Below are 22,228 nucleotides of genomic sequence, written 5' to 3' on the forward strand. Positions count from 1 at the left end.
CACTCAGGCTGAAGTGCAATGGCGTGATCTTGGCTCACCTAGCTAAAAAGCAATAGCTACTCAGCAGGATTACAGGCATGAGCCACCGTGCTGGGACAAGTTTTTTTTTTTTTTTTTTTTTTTTGAGACTAAGTTTCCCTCTTGTCCAGGATGGAGTGCAATGGTGTGATCTCAGATCTCAGCCCACTGCAACATCCACCTCCCAAGTTCAAGAGATTCTCCTGCCTTAACCTCCTGAGTAGCTGGGATTACAAGCATGCGTCACCATGCCCGGCTAATTTTTTTGTATTTTTAGTAGAGATGGGGTTTATCCATGTTGGTCAGGCTGGTCTTGAACTCCTGACCTCAGGTGATCCACCTGCCTCAGCCTCCCAAAGTGCTGGGATTACAGACATGAGCCACCGTGCCCAACCCAAGTTTTTTTCAGTTAAATTTTTTTGGGTTTATTCATGTTGTTAAGGCTGGTCTTGCACTCCTGGCCTCAAGCCATCCTCCTGCCTTGGCCTCCAAAAGTGCTGGGATTCCAGATGTGAACCACTGCACCCTGCCCTTATTTTCTTTAGAGTAGTCACCACTCTGAAATGATTTTATTGAGTCGGGGGCGGTGACTCATACCTGGAATCCCAAAACTTTGGGAGGCCTGGTGGGGGCAGATCACTTGAGCTCAAGAGTTCCAGACCAGCCTTAACAACATGAATAAACCCTATCTCTATTAAAAATACAAAAAATTAGCTGAATGTGGTGGTGCACACTTGTAGCCCTAGTTACTCAGGAGGATGAGGTGGCAGGAGCACCTGAGCCCAGGAGGTCAAGGCTGCAGAGAGTCGTGGTTGTCTGGTCAATAGGAGTAAGACCCTGTTGCCCAGGCTGGAGTGCAGTGGCTCGATGTTGGCTCACTGCAAACTCCGCCTCCCGGGTTCCAGTGATTCTCTTGCCTCAGCCTCTTGAGTAGTTGGGACTACAGGCACATACCACCACTCCTGGCTAATTTTTGTATTTTTTAGTAGAGACGGGGTTTCACCATATTGGCCAGGCTGGTCTGGAACTCCTGACCTCGTGATCTGCCCGCCTCAGACTCTCAAATTGCCGGGATTACAGTCATGAGCCACCTTGCCTGGCCTAAAAAAATTTTTAATGACAGTATTGTGATACGTGTGACACCAGCGAAACCAGCACTGGGTGAGGGGCAACCTATTCCACCTCACTCCCACTTGTCCTGTGTGTCCAGCTAGACTGTAAGCAACTGAAAGACAGCCTGTCCTATTCTCTCTGTGTCCTTTTGCTTCTCCTCCTCAGCCCTGACCCAGTGTCTGGTGGTACTGCTTTGGTTTCTCCAGTGTCACAAGCCTAACTAAAGGACAGGAGGTGGCTGGTCACCAGCATCCTCCCACAAACTCTCACCTGCCCACTTGTTTATAACCTCAGTAGTTGATGTGAGGTACTCATATTTATACTCACGGATCCTGGTGCGTATAAGGTCAGAGCCTCCAGTGCACTTTTCCTTTCACTTGCTTAAGAAATGTTTATAGGTTGGGTGCGGTGGCTAACACCTGTAATCCCAGCACTTGGGAGGCCAAGGAGGGCAGATGACAAGGTGAGGAGATCGAGACCATCCTGGCCAACATGGCAAAACCCCGTCTCTACTGAAAATACAAAATTAGCCAGGTATGGTGGCGGGGGGGGGGGCGCCTGTAGTCCCAGCTACTCAGGAGGCTGAGGCAGGAGAATCACTTCAGCTAGGGAGTTGGAGGTTGCAGTGAGCCAAGATCGCGCCACTGTACTCCAGCCTGGCAACAAAGCAAGACTTTGTTTCAAAAAAAAAAAAAATGTTTATTGAATTTCTATTATTTGCCAAGCCCTGTGAATACAGAGATAATCTTCCTGTCTAGACCTTGATCCTGTATGTACTTTGTGCTCAATGAGTCTATAAGCCACAGTTATAAATCATGTAAAGCACTACTGCAAATGCTCCCCACAAGCCAGATGTGGCACGTGCCTGTAGTCCCAGGCTGAGGATGGAGGATCCATTGAGCCCAGGAGATTGAGGCTGCAGTGAGCCATGATCACACCACTGACTCCAGCCTGGGTGATGGAATGAGATCCTGTCTCAAAAACAAACAAAAAACCCAAATGCTGCCCACAAATGTCTATACCGATCCTGTGAGATATTACTAATTAGTATGTCCCAATTTTTATATATAATTAGAAAATGAGTCTTGACCTTTCCGCTGAGAAGTTGAACTCGATGCCAATGCCCATGCCCAGGACACGGCACATTCTGCCTCCTGAATGTGATACCTATGGAGGATGTGGTGCTTGAATTTACCCAAGTCTCCAAAAGGATGCATCCTATGTTACAGAAGAAATAGGTCTAAATCCTTATCAGACCAAAATTTCATCTTTTTAAAATTATTTTTACTATTTTGAGACAGTTTGCTCTGTCGCCCAGGCTGGAGTGCAGTGGTGCAATCTCAGCTCACTGCAACCTCCATCTCTTAGGTTCAGTGATTCTCATGCCTCAGCCTCCCAAATAGCTGGAATTACAGATGTGCATCACCATGCCCGGCTAATTTTTGTATTTTAATAGAGACAGGGTTTCACTGTGTTGGCCAGGCTGGTCGTGAACTCCTGAGCTCATGTGATCTGCCGACCTCAGCCTCCCAAAGTACTGGGATTACAGGTGTCAGCCACCGTGCCCAGCTTATTTTTATTTTTTTGAGACAGGATCTCACTCTGTTGCTCAAGGTGGAGTACAATGGTGCAATCGCAGCTCACTACAGCCCCAGGTTCCAGAGCTCAAGCAACCCTCCCACCTCAGCCTACGGCGTAGCTGGAAGTACAAGCAGGAGCTACCTGGCTAATTTTTTTTTTTTTTTTCCTGTAGAGTCAAGGTCTCACTATGTTGCCCAGGCTGGTCTTGAACGCCTGGGCTGAAGCAATCCTTCTGCCCCAGCCTTCCAAAATGCTGGGATTATAGGCTTGAGCCACCACGCCAGTCCCAAAATTTCTCTTTTTCTTTTTCTTTTCTTTCTTTCTTTTTTTTTTTTTTTTTTTTTTTTTTTGAGATGGAGTCTTGCTCTGTTGCCCAGGCTAGAGTGAAGTCATGCAATCTCGGCTCACTGCAACTTCCGCCTCCCGGATTCAGGCAATTCGCCTGCCTCAGCCTCCCGGGGATCTATTAATATTTAAGGACAAATGGCAACTGTGGATACCCAACATGGTGGGTTAGCAAGAGACCAAATTTTCAGAGGCCAAGAGCCCTACAGGGCTAAGAATCTGGCTGTTCGCCTATGGTTCTTTAGGTGGCATGACAAATAAGGGCATAGGTTTATAGTTAGCTGATTTACTGCAAGGACCAGAGATCATAGGCTGAAGTTAATAAAGGGCCTCCAAATCTGTGTCCTTTGTGCCAACAGGTGTGCCAGGCTGCTCACAAGGATTTCTCTTAGTCATCCGGAAGTCAGGTTTATGGCTGTTTTGCAGCAAAGTTGGGTGTGACCTGTGATTTCCTTGTTATATAGGGTCCTAGAGTCCTTATAAAACATGCAAGTGGAAGTCAGGGAGTAGGAGCTGTCAAAACTCGACTCTGGTGGGACTCGAACCCACAACCTTTGAATGGCCACACCAGGCTCGGCTAGAAGTCCAATGCGCTATCCGTTGCGCCACAGAGCCGGCTGCTGAAGCCTCCCTACTCGCTCACCTCTGCCTGAAACTGCCCTCTTAGGGAGCTTCTAGGTGTGGTGCTGGGTGTTTGCCGAACTCGGCTGGGGCGCGAACGCGTGCTCCGGGGTTTCGGCTGTGGTGTGGACGGGAGCGCTCTCCCTACATCTGGGCGCCAGGGATGGCAGGGAGGAAGGGCCGGGGTGAAGCCCGCCTGTCTCCTCTCAGACTCCGGGGTCTCTGTGGCCGGGCGGGGCCGCGCGGGTTGGACTACAACTCCCAGCGTCCGGCGCGGTGGCGCCGCCCAAAGCCGTGTGCGCGCAGGGCTGGCTGGGGTCGGGAGCGCTGTAGCTGCGCTGCGCTGCCGACTCTGCGGCTTGTCTGCCGCGGAAAAGGTGCGGGAGGGTGTACCGCGGACCGGCATAGCCGGTTTGGGTTGCGGGAGGCGGGCGGGGGAGGAGCGCGGCGGGCGGGGCCGGGCGGCGGGCGGGGCTGGCTGGGCGGCCAGGCCATGCAGGGCGCAGATTCGGCTTAGTACTGCTGAGACCCGGCTCCGGGCGCCCAGAGGTGGCTCATGCCCCCAGCTCTCCCCACTCCGCTACTGCAACCCGAGCCACATCTGGACAGGACGCCGCGCGGCGGAGCTGACGCCGGGTGAGCACAGGCCGGGCGGGTGGGCTACCGAGTGGGGAAATGTGGCGGGCCGAGTTGGGCGAGGTGGTTGCGCCGACCCGAGGTTGGGGGCGCGCCCTGCGGCGCTCTCTCCCTGACAGACGCTCTGTTACGCTGCTGTCTAGGCGCGAGGGCGGTACGCGTGACCCGGGACAGGGGCCCGAGGGAACCGGGCACCCCCTTCTGGCCTCTTCTTGCCCTGTTCCCCAGCCTTCCAGGACGGGTTCCTGCCCCTCTGCTCTGGCAGGCTCTGGGAGATCTGAGAACCCTGGACCCTGGCGTTGGAGTTGGGACTCTGGTTCAGTACCTCCGCACCCGGCTTTTGCTTTTCGCTAGGGGAAGGGGGAGGTGGTGTGTCAGGGCTCCTTGTGGTCCAGACCATTCCCTCGTCCCGGCTTGGAGGCTCTCGAGCCCCTTCACATTCGTGACCTTCAGCTTCTCCCAAGAACAGGAAAACCCGGAGAAAAACAGTCCCATCAGCTGTCCCCTTGAGCAAGTCCGCAAAGCTCCAGGAATAGAACCCAAGAGTCCTAGCTCAGCCCCAGCCCAGCCCCTGCAGCACAGTCGTTCCCCTCCCCCTAAGCTCCAGACCCCGAAGATTCATCTGGGTGGTTGTGTGTGTCTCTGTTTTGGGGAGTGGTGCCTTCAACGTTCTCCTCGCCTCCCTCAATCAGGCTTTGCCCCCTGGGCGGTCACCTCTCAAGTACCTCCGGGCTCTAACTCGTTTGCTGGGTCGCCCTCTATCGACCAGCAGAGGCACTGCGATGCCTTAGCCTGTGGGCAGGGACAGAGCTGGGCTCCTTTTCCAGGGAGCTGCCCCTTTGAGTGTTTTGACTTGGCCTGGTGATCCACAGAACCTCCCTGGGTCTCTGGGTGGGGAATCGAGACAGAGGCTCTTTTTTTTTTTTTTTTTTTTTTTTGAGACAGAGTCTTGCTCTGTTGCCCAGGCGAGATCTCAGCTCCCTAGAACCAGCTTCCTGCTTCTCACTCCTGGAATTCCTTACCTCAAGTACCAAGCCTGGGAAGGGACCCCTGTGGTCAGTCACCGGATTCAGTATGGCTAAGCCTTACCAGACGCTGTCCACTTGGAATCACAGTGGTCTGGCTGCCTGGGCTGGGAGGTGGGAGACCTGGAGAGACGGGTGTTTGGGTCCACTAACTGCTCTGTGTCCACAGGCCACAATGCTGCTTGGGGCCTCTCTGGTGGGGGTGCTGCTGTTCTCCAAGCTGGTGCTGAAACTACCCTGGACCCAGGTGGGGTTCTCCCTGCTGTTTCTCTACTTGGGATCTGGTGGCTGGCGCTTCATCCGGATCTTCATCAAGACCGTCAGGCGCGATATCTTGTGAGTACCTGGTCCAGCCTTTCCTGGGGTCTCTCACACCACGATGGGCTTCTGGTCCCCTAGGTCTCCTCAGGCCAGACCCATAATCTCTACCAGCACTGGGCAGCTGAGCTGAGTCCCAGAACAGCAGCCTCTGCTCCATACCCTTTCTCTGGCGATAGTACCTGGTACCTCCATCTCCAAGGTCAAAGTCTTCTCCCAGGGACTTTCCCCAACTTGAGGGTCCTAGGCCTCAGGCAGGCTTGGCCTAGGACATACATTGAACACCACGTGTGTTGAGACATCTATAAGAGGTCCTGAGGACTCTGTAGTTTACAAGAGGGTAAAGAGGAACCCTGGGGGGAGGCCCTGCCCTCAGGTTGGCAGTGGTGCAAGATGGCACAGGGGGCACTGAGTTCTAGAGCAGGGCCCCTACTCAGATGCCTGGGAGAACTTACTCCCCAAAGAAGCCCAGGTATGCTCCAAGGGGCATCCCGTACCTGAAATACCCATTCCTGCTTGTTCTCTATTAGGTGCCAGGCTAGCTTTGGGGTCCAGAGAGGAATAAGGCAGACCCTGTCTGCCAAGCTCAAATTAGTCAGGAGAAAGAAGGGGACATAGCACATCTGTAAACTGGCAGTGCCATGTCGGCAGAGACTTGAGCACAGCCTTGCTCACTACTATGTCCCAGTACCCAGCTCAGTGACCCACACTCAGCACAGGTAACTCAGCATTTGTCAATCTGGGTTGATTACAAAAGAAAGCACAGAGTGACGTACCCTGAAGGGCAGTAGCATGAAGCAAGGAGAGGCGGCCTCCAGCCAGGGCCCTGGGAATCAGAGAAGGCCTCCTGGAGGAAAAGCGGCTGTTCTTGAGAGGTGCCTTAGTTGTGGTGGATGGAGATGAGTCCAGCCAGAAGTCACAGCATCAGCAAAGGTATGGAGTCCAGGGCTGGGCACGGTGGCTCACGCCTATAATCCCAGCACTTTGGGAGGCCGAAGCACGTGGATCACTTGACCTCAGGAGTTCGAGACCAACCTGAGCAACCTGGCAAAACCCCGTCCCTACCAAAATACAAAAAAATTAGCCGGGCATGGTGGTGTGCACCTGTGGCTCCAGCCACTTGGGAGGCTGAGGTGTGAGCATCGTTCGAGCCTGGGAGGCGGAGGTTGCAGTGAGCTGACATTGCACCACTGCACTCCAACCTGGGTGACAGAGTGTGACCCCATCTCAAAAAAAAAATGGTGGCAGGGTGGGATGTTGCCAAGTGATTCCACAAACCTATAAAATATCTACTCTGTGCCTGGCACAGGACCCAGGGGACAGAGTGGTGAATAAGACAGAAACCTGTCTCAGTGAGGCTCACAGGGAGAAAGACTGGACAGACCAGCAAACTCATTCTTTATTTACTGTGGTCATGCTGGAGGGGGGGAGCAGCTGGACTGTGGGAGGGCCCGAACAAGGAGTTTGGACTTTTACAGAAAGCTTGAGAGACCTAGGTTTCTGCTGGAGCAGCAGGCTGAGAGGGTAGGAGTTGAATTCTGGAGCTAGAGAGGCCTGGAGTTCAAATCTTAGCTCAGCCACCATCCATGAAGCTTTGAGCAGGCCATGGCACCCTGAGAGCCTTGATTTCCTTCTGTGTAAGAGGAGAGGAGAATCATATGAATTCTCAGTGTTATTGGGAGGCATTAGTGAGACAGTTCATGTTCCCAGCAGGAGCCAGGAGATGAAAGTGTCATAAGGGGTCTAGCTCATGAAGCATAGGCTGGCAAGGCAGCAGCCTGGGGTAGGGTATCAGGACCCCCCAACTCCCATCCATGGCAGACACAGCGCCCTCTCTTGCTCCCACACAGTGGCGTCCTGGTGCTCCTGAAGGTGAAGGCAAAGGTGCGGCGGTACCTGCGGGAGCGGCAGACAGTGCCCATTTTGTTTGCCTCTACCGTTCGGCGCCACCCCAACAAGACAGCCCTGATCTTCGAGGGCACAGATACCCACTGGACCTTCTGCCAGCTGGATGACTACTCAAGCAGCGTAGCCAACTTCCTGCAGGCCCGGGGCCTGGCCTCAGGTGATGTGGCTGCCCTCTTCATGGAGAACCGCAATGAGTTCGTGGGCCTATGGCTGGGCATGTCCAAGCTCGGTGTGGAGGCGGCCCTCATCAACACCAACCTGCGGCGGGATGCCCTACTCCACTGCCTCACCACCTCGCGCGCACGGGCCCTTGTCTTTGGCAGTGAAATGGCCTCAGGTGAGCCCCAAGGGGGCGGGGGACAAGAGGAATCCCATGGGATCTTGTATAGACAACAATTCCCTTCCAGCCCTGCAGAGGCTGTGTGGGTCAGTGGTTAAGGGCATAGAGTGGAGCCAGATGGCTTAGGCTGTACCATGAGTAAACTGGAGATCCTGGAAAAGGGACTGAATTCTCTGAGCTTCATTTTTTTCATTCTTCGTTTCTACCTCAATGTTTTCAAAAAGGTACTTCAGGCTGGGCACAGTGGCTCACACCTGTAATCCCAGCACATTGGGAGGCCCAGGCAGGAGGATCCCTTGAGCCCTGGAGTTTGAGACCAGCCTGGGCAACATAGTAAGACCTTATCTCTACTAAGAAACTCTTGTTTTGAGACAGGGTCTTTCTCTGTCACCCAGGCTGGAATGCAGTGGTGCAATCACAGCTCACTGCAGCCTTGACCTCCCAGAGTCAAGCAATCCTTCCACCTCAACCTCCTGAATAGATGGAACCACAGACATGCACCACCATGCCTGGCTACATTTTGCATTTATTGTAGATACTTAGATTCACCCTGTTTCCCAGGCTGGTCTCAGACTCTTGAGTTCAAGTCATTTACCTGCCTTGGCCTCTCAAAGTGCTGGGATTATAGGCATGAACCACCATGCCTGGCCTACTAAAAAAGTTTTTAAAAAATTAAGTGGGCATGATGATATGCACCTGTAGTCACAGCTACTCAGAGGCTGAGGGAGGAGGATTGCTTGAGACTAAGAGGTCAAGGCTGCAGTGAGCTATGATTGTGCCACTTCACTCTAGCCTGGCAGACAGTGAGACCCCGTCTCAAAAAAAAAAAAAAAAAAAAAGAAAAGAAAAAAGAAAGGCCAGGTGCAGTGGCTCACACCTGTAATCCCAACACTTTGGGAGGCCGAGGCGGGCGGATCACTTGAGATTAGGAGTTCGAGACCAGCCTGGCCAACATGGTGAAACCCCATCTCTACCAAAAATACAGAAAAAAATAGCCAAGCATGGTGATGCCCACCTGTGGTCCCAGCTACTCGGGAGACTGAGGCAGGAGAATTGCTTGAACCCAGGAGATGGAGGTTGCAGTGAGCCTCGATCGCGCCACTGCACTCCAGCCTGGGCGACAGAGAGAGGTTCTGTCTCAAAAAAAAAAAGACACTTAACCTGAAGCACTAGCAACATGGCTGATGCTAGGTGGCCCCTCATCACAATGGTAACCATCCTTGTGACTTAGAAGGCTACATCTGGTTCATCTGTATAATGGCAACAAAATTAATTCCCCACTTATCTCACAGAGCCTGCATTTCATTTGCTGCCACATTGAGCACCTGTTTTTTTTTTTTTTCCCACCAAGATGGAGTCTTGCTCTGTCACTCAGGCTGGAATGCAGTGGCGTGGTCTTGGCTCACTGCAACCTCTGCCTTCCAGGTTCATGCGATTCTGGTGCCTCAGCTTCCTGAGTAACTGGGACTATAGGCACACGCCACCATGCCCAGAGACAGGATTTGTTGGCCAGGCTGTTCTTGAACTCCTGACCTTAGGTGATCTGCCCACCTCGGCCTCCCAGATTGCTGGGATTATAGGCGTGAGCTACCACACCCAGCAGAGCAGTTCTAATCTTCAAAAGTCCAGGTGAGGTAGGGATCTTCGTTTTATGGATGATGAACCTGGGGTTCAGAGAGTATGAGGAGCTCACCCAAAGTCACACAGTTGATAAGTGGCAGAACTAGGGTTTGATCTTCAGCTTGACCACAGTGCTCTGTTTTTTCTGCCCACGCTATTGTGGTTGTGGGATAACGAATGGGGAAGTCAATAAGATGCTGAAAGGGGACTGGGTGAGGTGTCTCACGCCTGTAACCCCAGCATTTGGGGAGGCTGAGGAGGACAGGTCACCTGAGGTTGAGAGTTCAAGAGCAGCCTGGCCAATGTGGCGAAACCTTGTTTCTTTCTTTTTTTTTTTTTTTTTTTTTTTGAGACGGAGTTTTGCTCTTGTTACCCAGGCTGGAGTGCAATGGCACGATCTCGGCTCACCACAACCTCCGCCTCCTGGGTTCAGGCAATTCTCCTGCCTCAGCCTCCTGAGTAGCTGGGATTACAGGCACGTGCCACCATGCCCAGCTAATGTTTTGTATTTTTAGTAGAGACGGGGATTCACCATGTTGACCAGGATGGTCTCGATCTCTTGACCTCGTGATCCACCCGCCTCGGCCTCCCAAAGTGCTGGGATTATAGGCGTGAGCCACCGCGCCCGGCCTGCGAAACCTTGTTTCTACTAAAAATATAAAAATTAGCCAGGTGTGGTGGCGCACACCTGTAATCTCAGCTACTCAGGAGGCTGAGGCACAAGAATCACTTGAACCCAGGAGGTGGAGGTTGCAGTGAGCCAAGATTATGCCACTGCGCTCCAGCCTGGGTGACAGAGTGAAACTCTGCCTCTGTCTCAAAAAAAAAAAAAAAATGCTGAAAGGGGGCCAGGTGCAGTGGTTCATGCCTGTAATCCCAGCACTATACTTTCGGAGGCCAAGGTAGAAGAATCTCTTGAGCCTGGGGAGTTCAAGACCTGCCTGGGCAACATAGTGAGACCCTGTCTCTATTTTAAAAAAGCAAAAAGAGAAAGAAACTTTAAAAATGGTGCTGAAGGGGGAGAGGGAAGAGGCAGCCAGGGGAGAGGAGAGGGTTGGGGAAATCAAAAGGAAGCCAGGGAGGTGGCGCCAAGCCGACTAGCGCTGCTGCATGCCCAGGCGGATGGTTATATGATGCCTATGCAGTGCATACGGGAGCCTGAGAGAAGGTTCCCACTCTCGGAAGGGGATGGAGGGCCACTGGCCTCTGATCCACACTCCTCGCTTCTGGGCAGTGACCCACAGAGTAAGTAGCGTGGGACAGTGGGTGAGAGCCCAGACCTTGGTGTGAGGTGGAGCTGGCATTGCAGTCCCAGGTCCAACATATTCTAGCTGTGAGCAGGTCCTCTCAGAGCCTCAATCTTCTCATCTGTAAGAGGGGCTGTTGTTTGTCCCTCCGTCCCAGGGCCGTGAGATCAGGGAGGGCAGGCAAAGCGCCCACTCTGTGGTTACCTGGTGGCTAATGGAACTGTTCCCAGTGCCCCTGTAAGCAATGAGGCCCAGGTGCTTCACCGCCTCTCCTCCCGCACAGTGTCCTCAGCAACATGGCCAGCCCTGCCGGGAGCAGAGGTCCTGGGAACATGGGGCTTTCTCACCTGCCTGCTGACTGCCCTGTCTCCCCACAGCCATCTGTGAGATCCATGCCAGCCTGGACCCCTCGCTCAGCCTCTTCTGCTCTGGCTCCTGGGATCCCAGTGCGGTGCCTACAAGCACAGAACACCTGGATCCTCTGCTGAAAGATGCTCCCAAGCACCTGCCCAGTTGCCCTGACAAGGGCTTCACAGGTGGGCTCCCTCCTCTCCCCACAGAGGGGCTCTCACACAGGCCCTGGACAGAGCACTGGCCTCAGTGCCAGAAGGCGGCTTTTCTGGAAATGTGCCATGTGCCTGGAACATGTCACGTCACCTCCTTTTTTCCATCTGGAAAATGGTGACAGTAAGCCTGGGCCACTCCAGGGTTACTGTGAAGGTGAAATGAGCTGATGTGTGTCACCGTGCCAGATACAGGGCTGAGAACACAGGAGCTCACAAAGTCCAGTTCTTTGATTTGTTGAACAATCCTTTATTGATGCCTAATGGGCAGAATCCTCTGGACCCCAGGAACCTGCCTGGTCTGGGCTTTGGTTGGGGTTGGGTGGGAGGGTGGGTGAGAAGCAAGACTCGTTGAGTATTCATCAAGCTCCTCTTCAGTGCAGGACACTGCAGGATCTCCAGCTGTGATCCTCTCCCAGCGCTGCGGCCTCCCAGACCCCGCCTTCAGGCAGCCTCCTGAGCCTCTCACCCCTCTTCCTCTATCTCTAGCCTACCTGGTTCTTCTGCTCTTCTCATTCCCTTTCCTATGAAGACACATGGCCCGGTGTCTCAGAGCTTGGGCTGCCAAGTCAGATCCCAGTTTATATCCTGGCCCTACTGCTTCCCTCTTGTGAATCATGACACCCGCCCTGCCCTTGGAGCCTCAGTTCCCACAGCCATAAAACTGGGGACAGTAACAGAACCTACTTTATGGGGTAGCTTTGAGGGTTGAAAAAAATACAGTGGGGCCGTTCCTGAAGCTAGGGTGTGGCAGGAGAGGTTCAGTAACTGGTCATTGCCATCAACACTGTTTAACTTCTCTCGTATGTAAATCTGGTCTCTTGGGTACATTTGTCAACTGCTTGAGGTCAGGGACTCTGGCTGGGTTGCCCAGTGCCCTCTTAGTGCCTAGGGCTGGCAAACAGCAGGCATCCAGAGAGCGTGAGGTGTCACGGCAGGTGCTCTAAACACGTGGAGTCTTCCTGTGGAGTTCCTGACCTCCAGGGAGCCTCTAGCCTGGTAGGGCTGAGCCTTGCATAGAAACTCTAATGTGGCAGTCCCACTCCAGGGCTGCAGAGTGGGACAGGTAAATGCTCAGCAGTACAGAAGCCTCCTCAACACCCCACTTCCTGCAGCTAATGCCTCCCTGTACTCTATGACTTGGGGCAGGCATCACCTCCATCGGGAAGCCCACCTGGCACCACCTCCCCTCCTGCAAGCTTGGGCCAAATGTGGCTGCTGGGTTTCAGCAGGTCCTGTGCCCTCCCTCGGCACTTGGTGCTTAGTATTGGAATTGCCAGTGTCCTCATCTGACTGTTCCACTGAGCTGTGACTGCCAGGAGGGTTAAGCCATCTTAGTCACTGATGCCTCTCCCCCCAGGGCCTAGCACAGAGCAAGGGCCCAGGAAATGTTTGTTTGAGTGGATGCCAGAGTTAGAGCTGAGTGGTGTCTGAGGTCATCAGAACAGGCTTCCTGGCAAGGGTATGATGGGAACAGGTGTTGAAGGGGGCACACCTGCAGGTGTCCGTCTATGTGACCCTGTGCCCAGCCCTGAGCTGCCCCCTTACAGCCGCTTGCATCTGTTTTCTTTAGATAAACTGTTCTACATCTACACATCGGGTACCACAGGGCTGCCCAAGGCCGCCATCGTGGTGCACAGCAGGTAAGGGGCAGGTGTCCAGGGTGAGGTAGGCACAGGCAGGGCTGGGGAATCCTCCTCCTGCCTTTCCAGGACCCACCCACCCTTTGGCCCTGTGCTCTCCCAGGTATTACCGCATGGCTGCCCTGGTGTACTATGGATTTCGAATGCGGCCTGACGACATCGTCTATGACTGCCTCCCCCTCTACCACTCAGCAGGTAACTCGGGGCCTGTCTCTCAGCCTCCAGCACCCCCAGGTCTCTAGGAGCCCCAACCCTGTCAAGCAGTAGAAACACATGAGCTTTGGGCCAGGCACTGTGGCTCATGCCTGTGATCCCAGCACTTTGGGAGGCCATGGCCGGGTGGATCACTTGCAGCCAGGAGTTCAAGACCAGCCTGGCCGGCATGGCAAAACCCCACCTCTACTAAAAATACAAAAATTAGCTGGGTGTGGTGGCATGCATCTGTAATCGCAGCTACTTGGGAGGCTGAGGCATGAGAATTGCTTGAACCTGGGAGTCAGAGGTAGCAGTAAGCTCAGATCATGGAACTATACTCCAGCCTGGGCGACAGGGCAAGACTCTGTGTCAAGAAAATAAATAAATAGCCGGGCGCGGTGGCTCAAGCCTGTAATCCCAGCACTTTGGGAGGCCGAGGCGGGTGGATCACAAGGTCAAGAGATCGAGACCATCCTGGTCAACACGGTGAAACCCCGTCTCTACTAAAGCTACAAAAAATTAGCTGGGCATGGTGGCGCGTGCCTGTAATCCCAGCTGCTCAGGAGGCTGAGGCAGGAGAATTGCCTGAACCCGGGAGGCGGAGGTTGCGGTGAGCCGAGATTGCGCCATTGCACTCCAGCCTGGGTAACAAGAGTGAAACTCCGTCTCTAAATAAATAAATAAATAAATAAAAATAAAAAAATAAAAATAAAACAGGATTAGCCAAGCATGGTGCACATGCCTATGTCTCAGCCACTGGGGAAGCTGAGACAGGAGGATCACTTGAGCCTGGGAGTCTAAGGCTAGCCTGGGCAACATGGTGAGGCCTGTCTCTAAAAAAATGTGTTTTAAATTGAAAAAAGGATAAGCACATCAGCCTCACAGTGTGTATGGCAGTGTCCCACGGAGCTCTGGGCCTGTCTCATATTTCAGTTTGTTTCCACAGATAGGCATAGCATTGCTGCTTGTTTGTAGGTGCTTAAGGGGAGACAGAGCTTGAATAGATATAGCTTCTGTCCTCCAGGTGCTTACGGTTGGGTGTATATGTGAGTTGGGGGAGCAGGAGTGCAGCACGAGGGAAGAGCCTGGTGATGGAAGCCAGGGAGGCTTCTTGGAGGAGGTCACCCAAGGCAGGCAGATGTGAGGTGCAGAAGCCTGCAGGGCAGAGCAGGCCTGCCTGGCTGGAAGGCAGTATCACAGGTTTAGGGCCGGGAGAGGTTCTTCATCTCCCTGACCCACAGGGGCCATCCCTCTGCCTCCAGGAAACATCGTGGGAATCGGGCAGTGCCTGCTGCACGGCATGACGGTGGTGATCCGGAGGAAGTTCTCAGCCTCCCGGTTCTGGGATGATTGTGTCAAGTACAACTGCACGGTGAGCAAGAGCGGGAAGAGTGAGCTGTCCCTGTCGCCTTGTTACCCTCTTCCCAACCACACTTTGGGCGTCTGTCTTACAGCTGAGGTGGCCAGTCATTCCAAAGGGCTCATTTGCAGCAATGTTCCCATTGTTCAAATGGGGAGACTGAGATCCAGAGAGGGAAAGGATGGCACTGCCAGCCCCTGGGGAGGGTAGGGGCTTGAGGGATCAGGAGAATCCTAGTTTAGTGAGAGCAGCCTCTGGAGTCTGAAATCACACCAAGTCTACCCCCAGATTGTGCAGTACATTGGTGAACTGTGCCGCTACCTCCTGAACCAGCCACCGCGGGAGGTGGAAAACCAGCACCAGGTTCGCATGGCACTAGGCAACGGGCTCCGGCAGTCCATCTGGACCAGCTTTTCCAGCCGCTTCCACATACCCCAGGTGGCTGAGTTCTACGGAGCCACAGAGTGCAACTGCAGCCTGGGCAACTTTGACAGCCAGGTACGGCCAGGGTGGGGATGGGCAAGGCCACTGCAGGGATGGATGGCCATGGAAGGCACTGGATGCAGAGGGGAGGGCAGAGTTCCAGCATGAGAGTGTGGGTGCTGGAGTCCTACCTCCCCATCATTGTTCAGTTTTGGGCCCACGGTGGGAGAGCCCAGGCCCAAGTCTTGGCCTTTGCAGGTGGGGGCCTGTGGCTTCAACAGCCGCATCCTGTCCTCCGTGTACCCCATCCGGTTGGTACGTGTCAACGAGGACACCATGGAGCTGATCCGGGGGCCCGATGGCGTCTGCATTCCCTGCCAGCCAGGTCTGCCACTTGGGGGTCAGAGAGGGAGGGACTGGCGTGAGAAGGAAGGAGGCCAGGTGTGTGCAGATGGGGAGCCCTGTTCTGACCAGTGGCCGTCACTTAGCTCTGCTCTTAGGGCTGCAAGTTACTCATTTCTTTGTGTATCCACCCATTCATTCATTCACCATTCTATCTGTCCATCAGTGCATTCATTCTTTTTTTTTTTTTTTTTTTTGAGATGAAGCCTCACTCTGTCACCGAGGCTGGAGTGCAGTGGCGTGAGCTTGGCTCACTCTAACCTCTGCCTCCTGGGTTCAACCAATTCTCCTGTCTCAACCTCTCAAGTAGCTGGAATTACAGGCACATGCCACCATGCCCAGCTAGTGTTTGTATATTCAATAGAGACAGGGTTTCACCATGTTGGCCAAGCCGGTCTCGAACTGCTGACCTCAAGCAATCCACCTGCCTCAGCCTCCCAAAGTATTGGTATTGCAGGTGTAAGCCACTGCACCTGGCCTCATTCATTATTTCCATGTTGACTCCAGATGACCCTGAGTCCAGGCTGCTTGAGTTTGATTCTGGCTCAGCTCCTTACTCTGTGTCGTGGGCTAGTATTCAGCCTCTCTGTGCCTAAGTCCCTTTATCTACAAACAGGCTGATGGTAGCACCCGCCCATGAGGCTGGCCTGAGGGTTATGCGTGGTAAAGAACATAAAACTCTGAGTGGGTCACAGCACGGAGGAGGGGCTTGGGGTGCTGGCTTTGTTAGGCTGTCCCCGAGGAGCCTGATCCCTGTTCTCTATGTTCCTCTTCTCATCAGTTTCAAGAACAGACATTGTTGGCTCAGTGTGTCCGACCTGCCAAGATGAGCTGCTGGGGTGGGGGAGGGTGGGGTATTTCTGTGGCAAGCAGCGTGACTCAAGTCAGATCAAGATGCAGAGTACAGGCTGGGAGTGTTGGCTCACACCTGTAATCCCAGCACTTTGTGAGGTCAAAGTGGGCGGATCACCAGAGGTCAGGAGTTCAAGACCAGCCTGGCCAACAGGGTGAAACCCCATCTCTACTAAATAAAAAAATTTTTAAAGATTAGCCAGGCGTGGTGGCATGCGCCTGTAGTCTCAGCTAGTCGGGAGGTTGAGGCCCGAGAATCACTTGAACCCAGGAGGTGGAGGTTGCAGTGAACCGAGATCACACCACTGCACTCCACCCTGGGCAACAAGAGTGAAACTTCATCTCGAAAAAAAAAAAAGATGCAGGGTACACCTGGTGACAGAGGACAGGTGGGAGAGAGGCTGCCTAGGCCAGATCTGACCCTGCCTTCCCCACCTCAGGTGAGCCGGGCCAGCTGGTGGGCCGTATCATCCAGAAAGACCCCCTGCGCCGCTTCGATGGGTACCTCAACCAGGGCGCTAACAACAAGAAGATTGCCAAGGACGTCTTCAAGAAGGGGGACCAGGCCTACCTTACCGGTGGGTCCGCAGCCTGTCACAGCCCCTTCCCATGGGATAGGGTAGGAGGAAACCTTCTCCCACTTCCAGAGGACACCATCCCAGGACTCCCCCAGTCCTGGCCCTTGTGGTCAAATTCTTGACCCAGAGTTGGCCAGCCCCAGCCCTGCCTCATCCAGCCCCTCCCTAGGTGACGTCCTGGTGATGGATGAGCTTGGCTACGTGTACTTCCGAGACCGCACGGGGGACACGTTCCGCTGGAAAGGCGAGAACGTGTCCACCACCGAGGTGGAAGGCACACTCAGCCGCCTGCTGGACATGGCTGACGTGGCTGTGTATGGTGTGGAGGTGCCAGGTATGTGCGGGCAGCTGCAAGGTGTGGGTGGGGAGGCACCGCCCAGGGGCATCACCAGCTACTCACTGTCCACCCTGCTGCCCCCAGGAACCGAGGGCCGGGCCGGAATGGCTGCCGTGGCCAGCCCCACTGGCAACTGTGACCTGGAACAGTTTGCTCAGGTCCTGGCAAAGGAACTGCCCCTGTATGCGCGCCCTATCTTCCTGCGCCTCCTGCCTGAGCTGCACAAAACAGGTGTGTCCCGCCCCTGCTCCAGTTCTCGGATCCCAGGTCCCGTTTCCTTCTAGAGAGACCCGGTGGCTGTCATTTGACCTCTGCACACAGCCTGGCTGGGCAGTTGGTAAAGTGACCTGCCTGTGTAGAGGTGAGCAGACGGGGCTGGCAGAGAGAGAGAGACAAACACATTGATCCTTAGTAGAACACATGTTATGTGCCAGGCACTGCACTAGGCCTCGGGATAGGGGTGGCGAGCTCTGACAGGACGTTTGCCTTCTTGGAGTTTTAGAGCAGGAGAGGGGCTGGCCTAGGACAAAGCATTTCAGAGATAAAGAATGAACCACATAATCTGTGATGAGATTAGAGGAAAACAGATAAAAAGAAAAATGAACCACAGAGCAAGGTGACAGGAAAGTGAAAGGAGGGACACTTGGGATGACTGGAAGTCTCCTCTGAGGAGGGGATGGTTCAGCTGAGACCTGAATGAAAGGGAGGACTTTAGGCTGGGCGCGGTGGCTCATGCCTGTAATCCCAGCACTTTGGGAGGCTGAGGTGGGCGGTTCACCTGAGGTCAGGAGTTCGAGACCAGCCTGGCCAACATGGTGAAACCCCGTCTCTACTAAAAATACAAAATTAGCTGGGCATGGTGGTGTGTGCCTGTAATCCCAGCTACTCTGGAAGCTGAGGCAGGAGAATCGCTTGAACCTGGGAGGCAGAAGTTGCAATGAGCCAAGCTCACACCACTGCCTGGGCGACGAGCAAAACTCCATCTCAAAAAAAAAAAAAAGGGAGAACTTTATGGGGGTGGGAGGAAGGCACTCCAGACTGCGGGAATAGCCTCTGTAAAGTCCCCGAGGCAGGAAGGAGCTCAGGTGCTGGAGGAATGAGAGGGCCCCCAAGGCTGCAGCCATGTGAGAGTGGCAGGCAGCGGCATGAAGTGGGAGTGAAGCAGCAGGGGCCAGAAGCCCAGGGCCTTGCAGGCCAGGGTAGGAGTCGGGACTGTCCCGGCAGCAGTAGGGAGCCACAGAAGCATCTCGGCAAGGCCGGGTGTAGTAGCACATACCTGTAATCCTAGCACTTTGGGAGGCTAAGACAGGCAGATCACCTGAGGTCAGGAGTTTAAGACCAGCCTGGCCAACATGGCAAAACCCTGTCTCTACTAAACATACAAAAATTAGCTGGCCAGGCACGGTAGTTCATGGCTGTAATCCCAGCTCTTTGGGAGGCTGAGGTGGGCAGATCATTTGAGGTCAGGAGTTCGAGACCAGCCTGACCAACATGGTGGAGTTCTGTCTCCACTAAAAATTAAAAAAAAAAAAAAAATTAGGGGGCAGGAGGGGTGGCAAAAAAAAAAAAAAATTAGACTGGGCATGGTGGCTCACACCTGTAATTCCAGCACTTTGTGAGGCCAAGGCAGATGGATTGCCTGAGCTCAGGAGTTTGAGACCACCCAGGGCAACATGGTGAAACCCCATCTCTACAAAAAATATAAAACGTAGCCAGGCACAGTGGTACGCACCTACAGTCCTGGCTACTTGGGAGGCTGAGGTGGGAGGAATTGCTTGAGCCCAGGAGGTGGAGGCTGCAGTGAATTGAGATGGCATTACTGCATTCCAGCCTGGGCGATAGAGAGAGACCCTGTCTCAATAAAAAACAAAAAAACAAAAAATGGGAAACATCACAGTCAGAAGACCTGAGTTCTGGTCCCCACTCTGTTGTCACTCAGTGTGTGACACTAGGCATATAGCTTCCCTTCTCTAGGTCTGTTTTCCCATCTGCAAAGTAGAGATGGGTAGATAACTAGCGGCTATCCCCATGCCCCAACTTTGCCATGGCTGCTCTGAGAAGCGGTACTTTAGGTAATAGATGGAGCATTCTTTGCAAACTGTGAAGGACAGTGCCTCCTCCGCTGCCACTTCCCCTCCCATGTTTGTCCTCCGGCCCTGCCCCCTGCCTTCCTCAGCACTGATGGTTGGATTCCTGGAAGCTCAGGCCCCTCCCATGCACTGAGTCTTCTTCCCTGCCCTTCCAGGGACCTACAAGTTCCAGAAGACAGAGCTACGGAAGGAGGGCTTTGACCCGGCTATGGTGAAAGACCCGCTATTCTATCTAGACGCCCGGAAGGGCCGCTACGTCCCACTGGACCAAGAGGCCTACAGCCGCATCCAGGCAGGAGAAGAGAAGCTGTGATTCCCCCCATCCCTCTGAGGGCTGGCGGATGCTGGATCCAGAGCCCCAGGTTCCGCCCCAGAGGGGTCCTGGACAAGGCCAGACCAAAGCAAGCAGGGCCTGGCACCTCCATCCTGAGGTGCTGCCCCCTCCATCCAAAACTGCCAAATGACTCACTGCCACCTCCCCAACCCTTCCAGAGGCTTTCTGTGAAAGTCTCATGTCCAAGTTATGTCTTCTGGGCTAGGCAGGCCCTCTGATTCCCAGGCTGAGACTGATGGGTCTTCTCAGGATGATGTCTTGGGTCAGGGCAGGGAAAGGACAAGGGGTCACCAAGCCCTTCCCAGAGAGCAGGGAGCTTGTAAATGGGATCAGGGCAGAAGTCCCCAGGAAGTCAACAGAGTGGGCAGAGACAGTGGTAGCCATCCATTGGGTAGCAAGAGGATCCTAGCCCCAGAGCTGCCCAAGTTCATTCGGCTCCACTCCCACCTCCAGGAGGGGAGGAGAGGACCTGGTGTCTGTAGGTAGCCCTGATGCCCCATCGACAGCAGGAAGTCAGGACTGCACCCCTGGTCTCTCCCCACTCCCCCATTCTCCTCGGGTGGCTGCCCGGCTGACCCTCAGGCAGGGCCTTTCAGTCCTTGTGAGTCTGTGTCACCTCCATCTCAGTCTTGGCCTGGCTATGAGGGGAGGAGGAATGAGGGAGGAGGGGGCTCAGGGACCAATAAACTCTTCCTTGAGTCCTCCTAGCCTGTGTGCAAGCCACCCAAGCCCACCCTGACCCTAGAACTCCACAGCCCCACTGTGGCCTCCTCGACCCCCCATGCCAAACCCCTGGCCCATTCACCGCCCCATCTGTTCATTCACTCATCTAAACGGAGGCTGTGGCAGGTCAGATGTGCAGCCCCTGCCGTCAGTGTGCTGGTTCAGGCGGGGGCAGTGCCCATTCAAGTCTGGCAAGGTGTTTAAGTGTGGGCTTGAAAGTCCATACCAGTTCTGTCGCTCTTAAGTGTGTGGCCTTGGGCAGATGACTCAGTCTCCTCACCTGTGAAATGGGATTCATCAGTTAAAAGGATTCGGGAGCTGAATGTGCCATCAGCAGGAAGGGGTTGAAGGGGAAACCCCCTCAGGCAGGATCCTGACTCCACAGCGGCTCTATCTGCCTGAGGTGTATTTTCTGAGTTCTTTAGGCGCTGGAAAGATCTGCAGGGGTGGGGGCTGCTGTGAGAGCCAAAGCAAGGCTGCCCAGCCAGAGGCCTGGGAAGCTTCCCGGAACAGTCAACACAGCTGCCCCACCAGCAGTGCCAGTGGAGAGCCAGCTGTCTCCTAGGCCCTGGTGGAGGAGTCACACTCAGGCTGGAAACTCACTGTCCAGTGGGAAGAGGTTCCAACACAGCCCAGCGTGGGGGGCGGGGGGCGGGGGGCAGTGCGAGCTCCTGCGCCTTTATCTTCACTGTGGGCTTTCTAAGGAAAGAACCAGAACTTGGAGGTTTTCAGTCACGTGGCCAAGGTCACACAACAAGTAGAGGGGGCTGGAATGGAGCCCCTGCCCTTCCTGCCACACCACCGCGCCTCCTGGTGCAGAAGGTGAGGGAAGCCAGAAAAACCTCCATTCCACGCATGCCTGCAGAGTCGCCTCAGCCATGCCCTCGACTAGCAACTGACAGTTCAGGCAGAGGGTGGCCAGACTGAAAGCTGGGGTGCCTCCTGGGGGAGTGCACTTGGAAGGACAGAGGAGTCCAGTGCTTGTTTCGGGAGAATTCCGGGTGCAGGGGCAGAACTGGAGTCGGAGGGCCTTGTGGAGCGATGCTGAGTGGCGTGGCGTGGTGTGGCAGGCATGGCTGCTGTGCCTGAGTGTGGCCAGCAGAGGGCGAATGGAGCTTGGCGAATCCACTCCTGGCCTTAGCCGAGGGAAGCCTGGAGAGGCTGAGTCTCACCTCATCCCGCAGCAGGTAGCATACTCAGGACCCTGTGGCAGTCTTCTGAGGGCCTGAATTTGGTTGGCAGTGTGACTTTGTGTCTTTAACCCTCAGCAGTGAGTTCACAATGGGAAGAAGGAGCCCCCAGAGGGGGCATTCCTTGTTCCAGATTGAACACAGTCACCTGAAGGCAGTATGCAGATGATTAAGGTCGTTAAGCATGGGGCCTGGGCCTGATGCTGGTGTCCGCTCAGTGCTTGGTAGTTAACAGAGAAAAAGGAGAATGTTTAGATTTTAAGACCCATGACTAGGCTAAGTTTCCCACTTCTGCACTGGACCCTACCACAGCCCCTCCATGATGAAGAGTCCTGGTGGGCCTGTGACCCCTCCAGCTCACAGGTCTGCATCTGATCATACCTCAGCCATGGCCATGTGAGTCATCTCCATGCATGCAGCAGGTGCTTAATACATGCTTGTGACATTCACAGACAACAATAGCTATTGTTTCTCAGGCATTTCCTGACATTTATATAGTGCTCCACAGTTTACAGAGCACCCTGTAAGTTCATCTGTGGAGCAAATTCTAGAGGCCTACCCTGTGCAGAGAGGGCAGGGAACTGCCAGGTGAGCAGGATAGAGACCTGGGTCCTAGGTCAGCTCTCAGGGAGCGACAGTTTCCAGAGAGGTGTGTGGCGAGTAAAGAAGCCAAGGCGGTGGGCTTAGCTGCACCTAACCCAGCACGCCGGCTGGGTATATCGTGGCCAGGGAGGGCTTTCCAGGAAGATTGTTCCAGATGGAGGGA

The 22,228-nt window shown here is 54.3% G+C and overlaps 1 protein-coding gene and 1 non-coding gene across 4 annotated transcripts; one reads left to right on the forward strand and one right to left on the reverse strand.

The window, feature by feature from the left end:
* Positions 1–3,581: 3,581 nt before the first annotated feature.
* Positions 3,582–3,672, reverse strand: TRNAR-UCU. The gene is given in 2 exon segments: positions 3,582–3,617; positions 3,636–3,672. It is a non-coding gene; the product is annotated as a tRNA-Arg (tRNA).
* A 311-nt stretch (positions 3,673–3,983) lies between these two features.
* SLC27A4 (solute carrier family 27 member 4) lies at positions 3,984–20,256 on the forward strand. 3 transcript variants are annotated; one of them, XM_032257425.1, is made up of 13 exons: positions 3,984–4,055; positions 5,509–5,675; positions 7,508–7,902; positions 11,150–11,308; positions 12,909–12,978; positions 13,082–13,173; positions 14,436–14,545; positions 14,822–15,031; positions 15,215–15,341; positions 16,651–16,788; positions 16,958–17,122; positions 17,210–17,356; positions 19,371–20,256. In XM_032257425.1, the coding sequence occupies exons 2-13, from the start codon at positions 5,515–5,517 to the stop codon at positions 19,526–19,528; spliced, it is 1,932 nt and encodes a 643-aa protein (XP_032113316.1). In that variant the 5' UTR covers positions 3,984–4,055; positions 5,509–5,514; the 3' UTR covers positions 19,529–20,256. The 3 variants fall into 3 exon arrangements, with proteins under 3 accessions (XP_032113316.1, XP_032113315.1, XP_032113317.1); XM_032257424.1 differs by having other exon boundaries at positions 4,005–4,314; XM_032257426.1 differs by lacking the exon at positions 3,984–4,055 and adding an exon at positions 4,146–4,333.
* The last annotated feature ends 1,972 nt before the right edge of the window (positions 20,257–22,228 follow it).

Source organism: Sapajus apella, unplaced genomic scaffold (genome assembly GCF_009761245.1).
Source record: "Sapajus apella isolate SASKATOON/1434 unplaced genomic scaffold, GSC_monkey_1.0 scaffold97, whole genome shotgun sequence".
Lineage (NCBI taxonomy): Eukaryota > Metazoa > Chordata > Mammalia > Primates > Cebidae > Sapajus > Sapajus apella.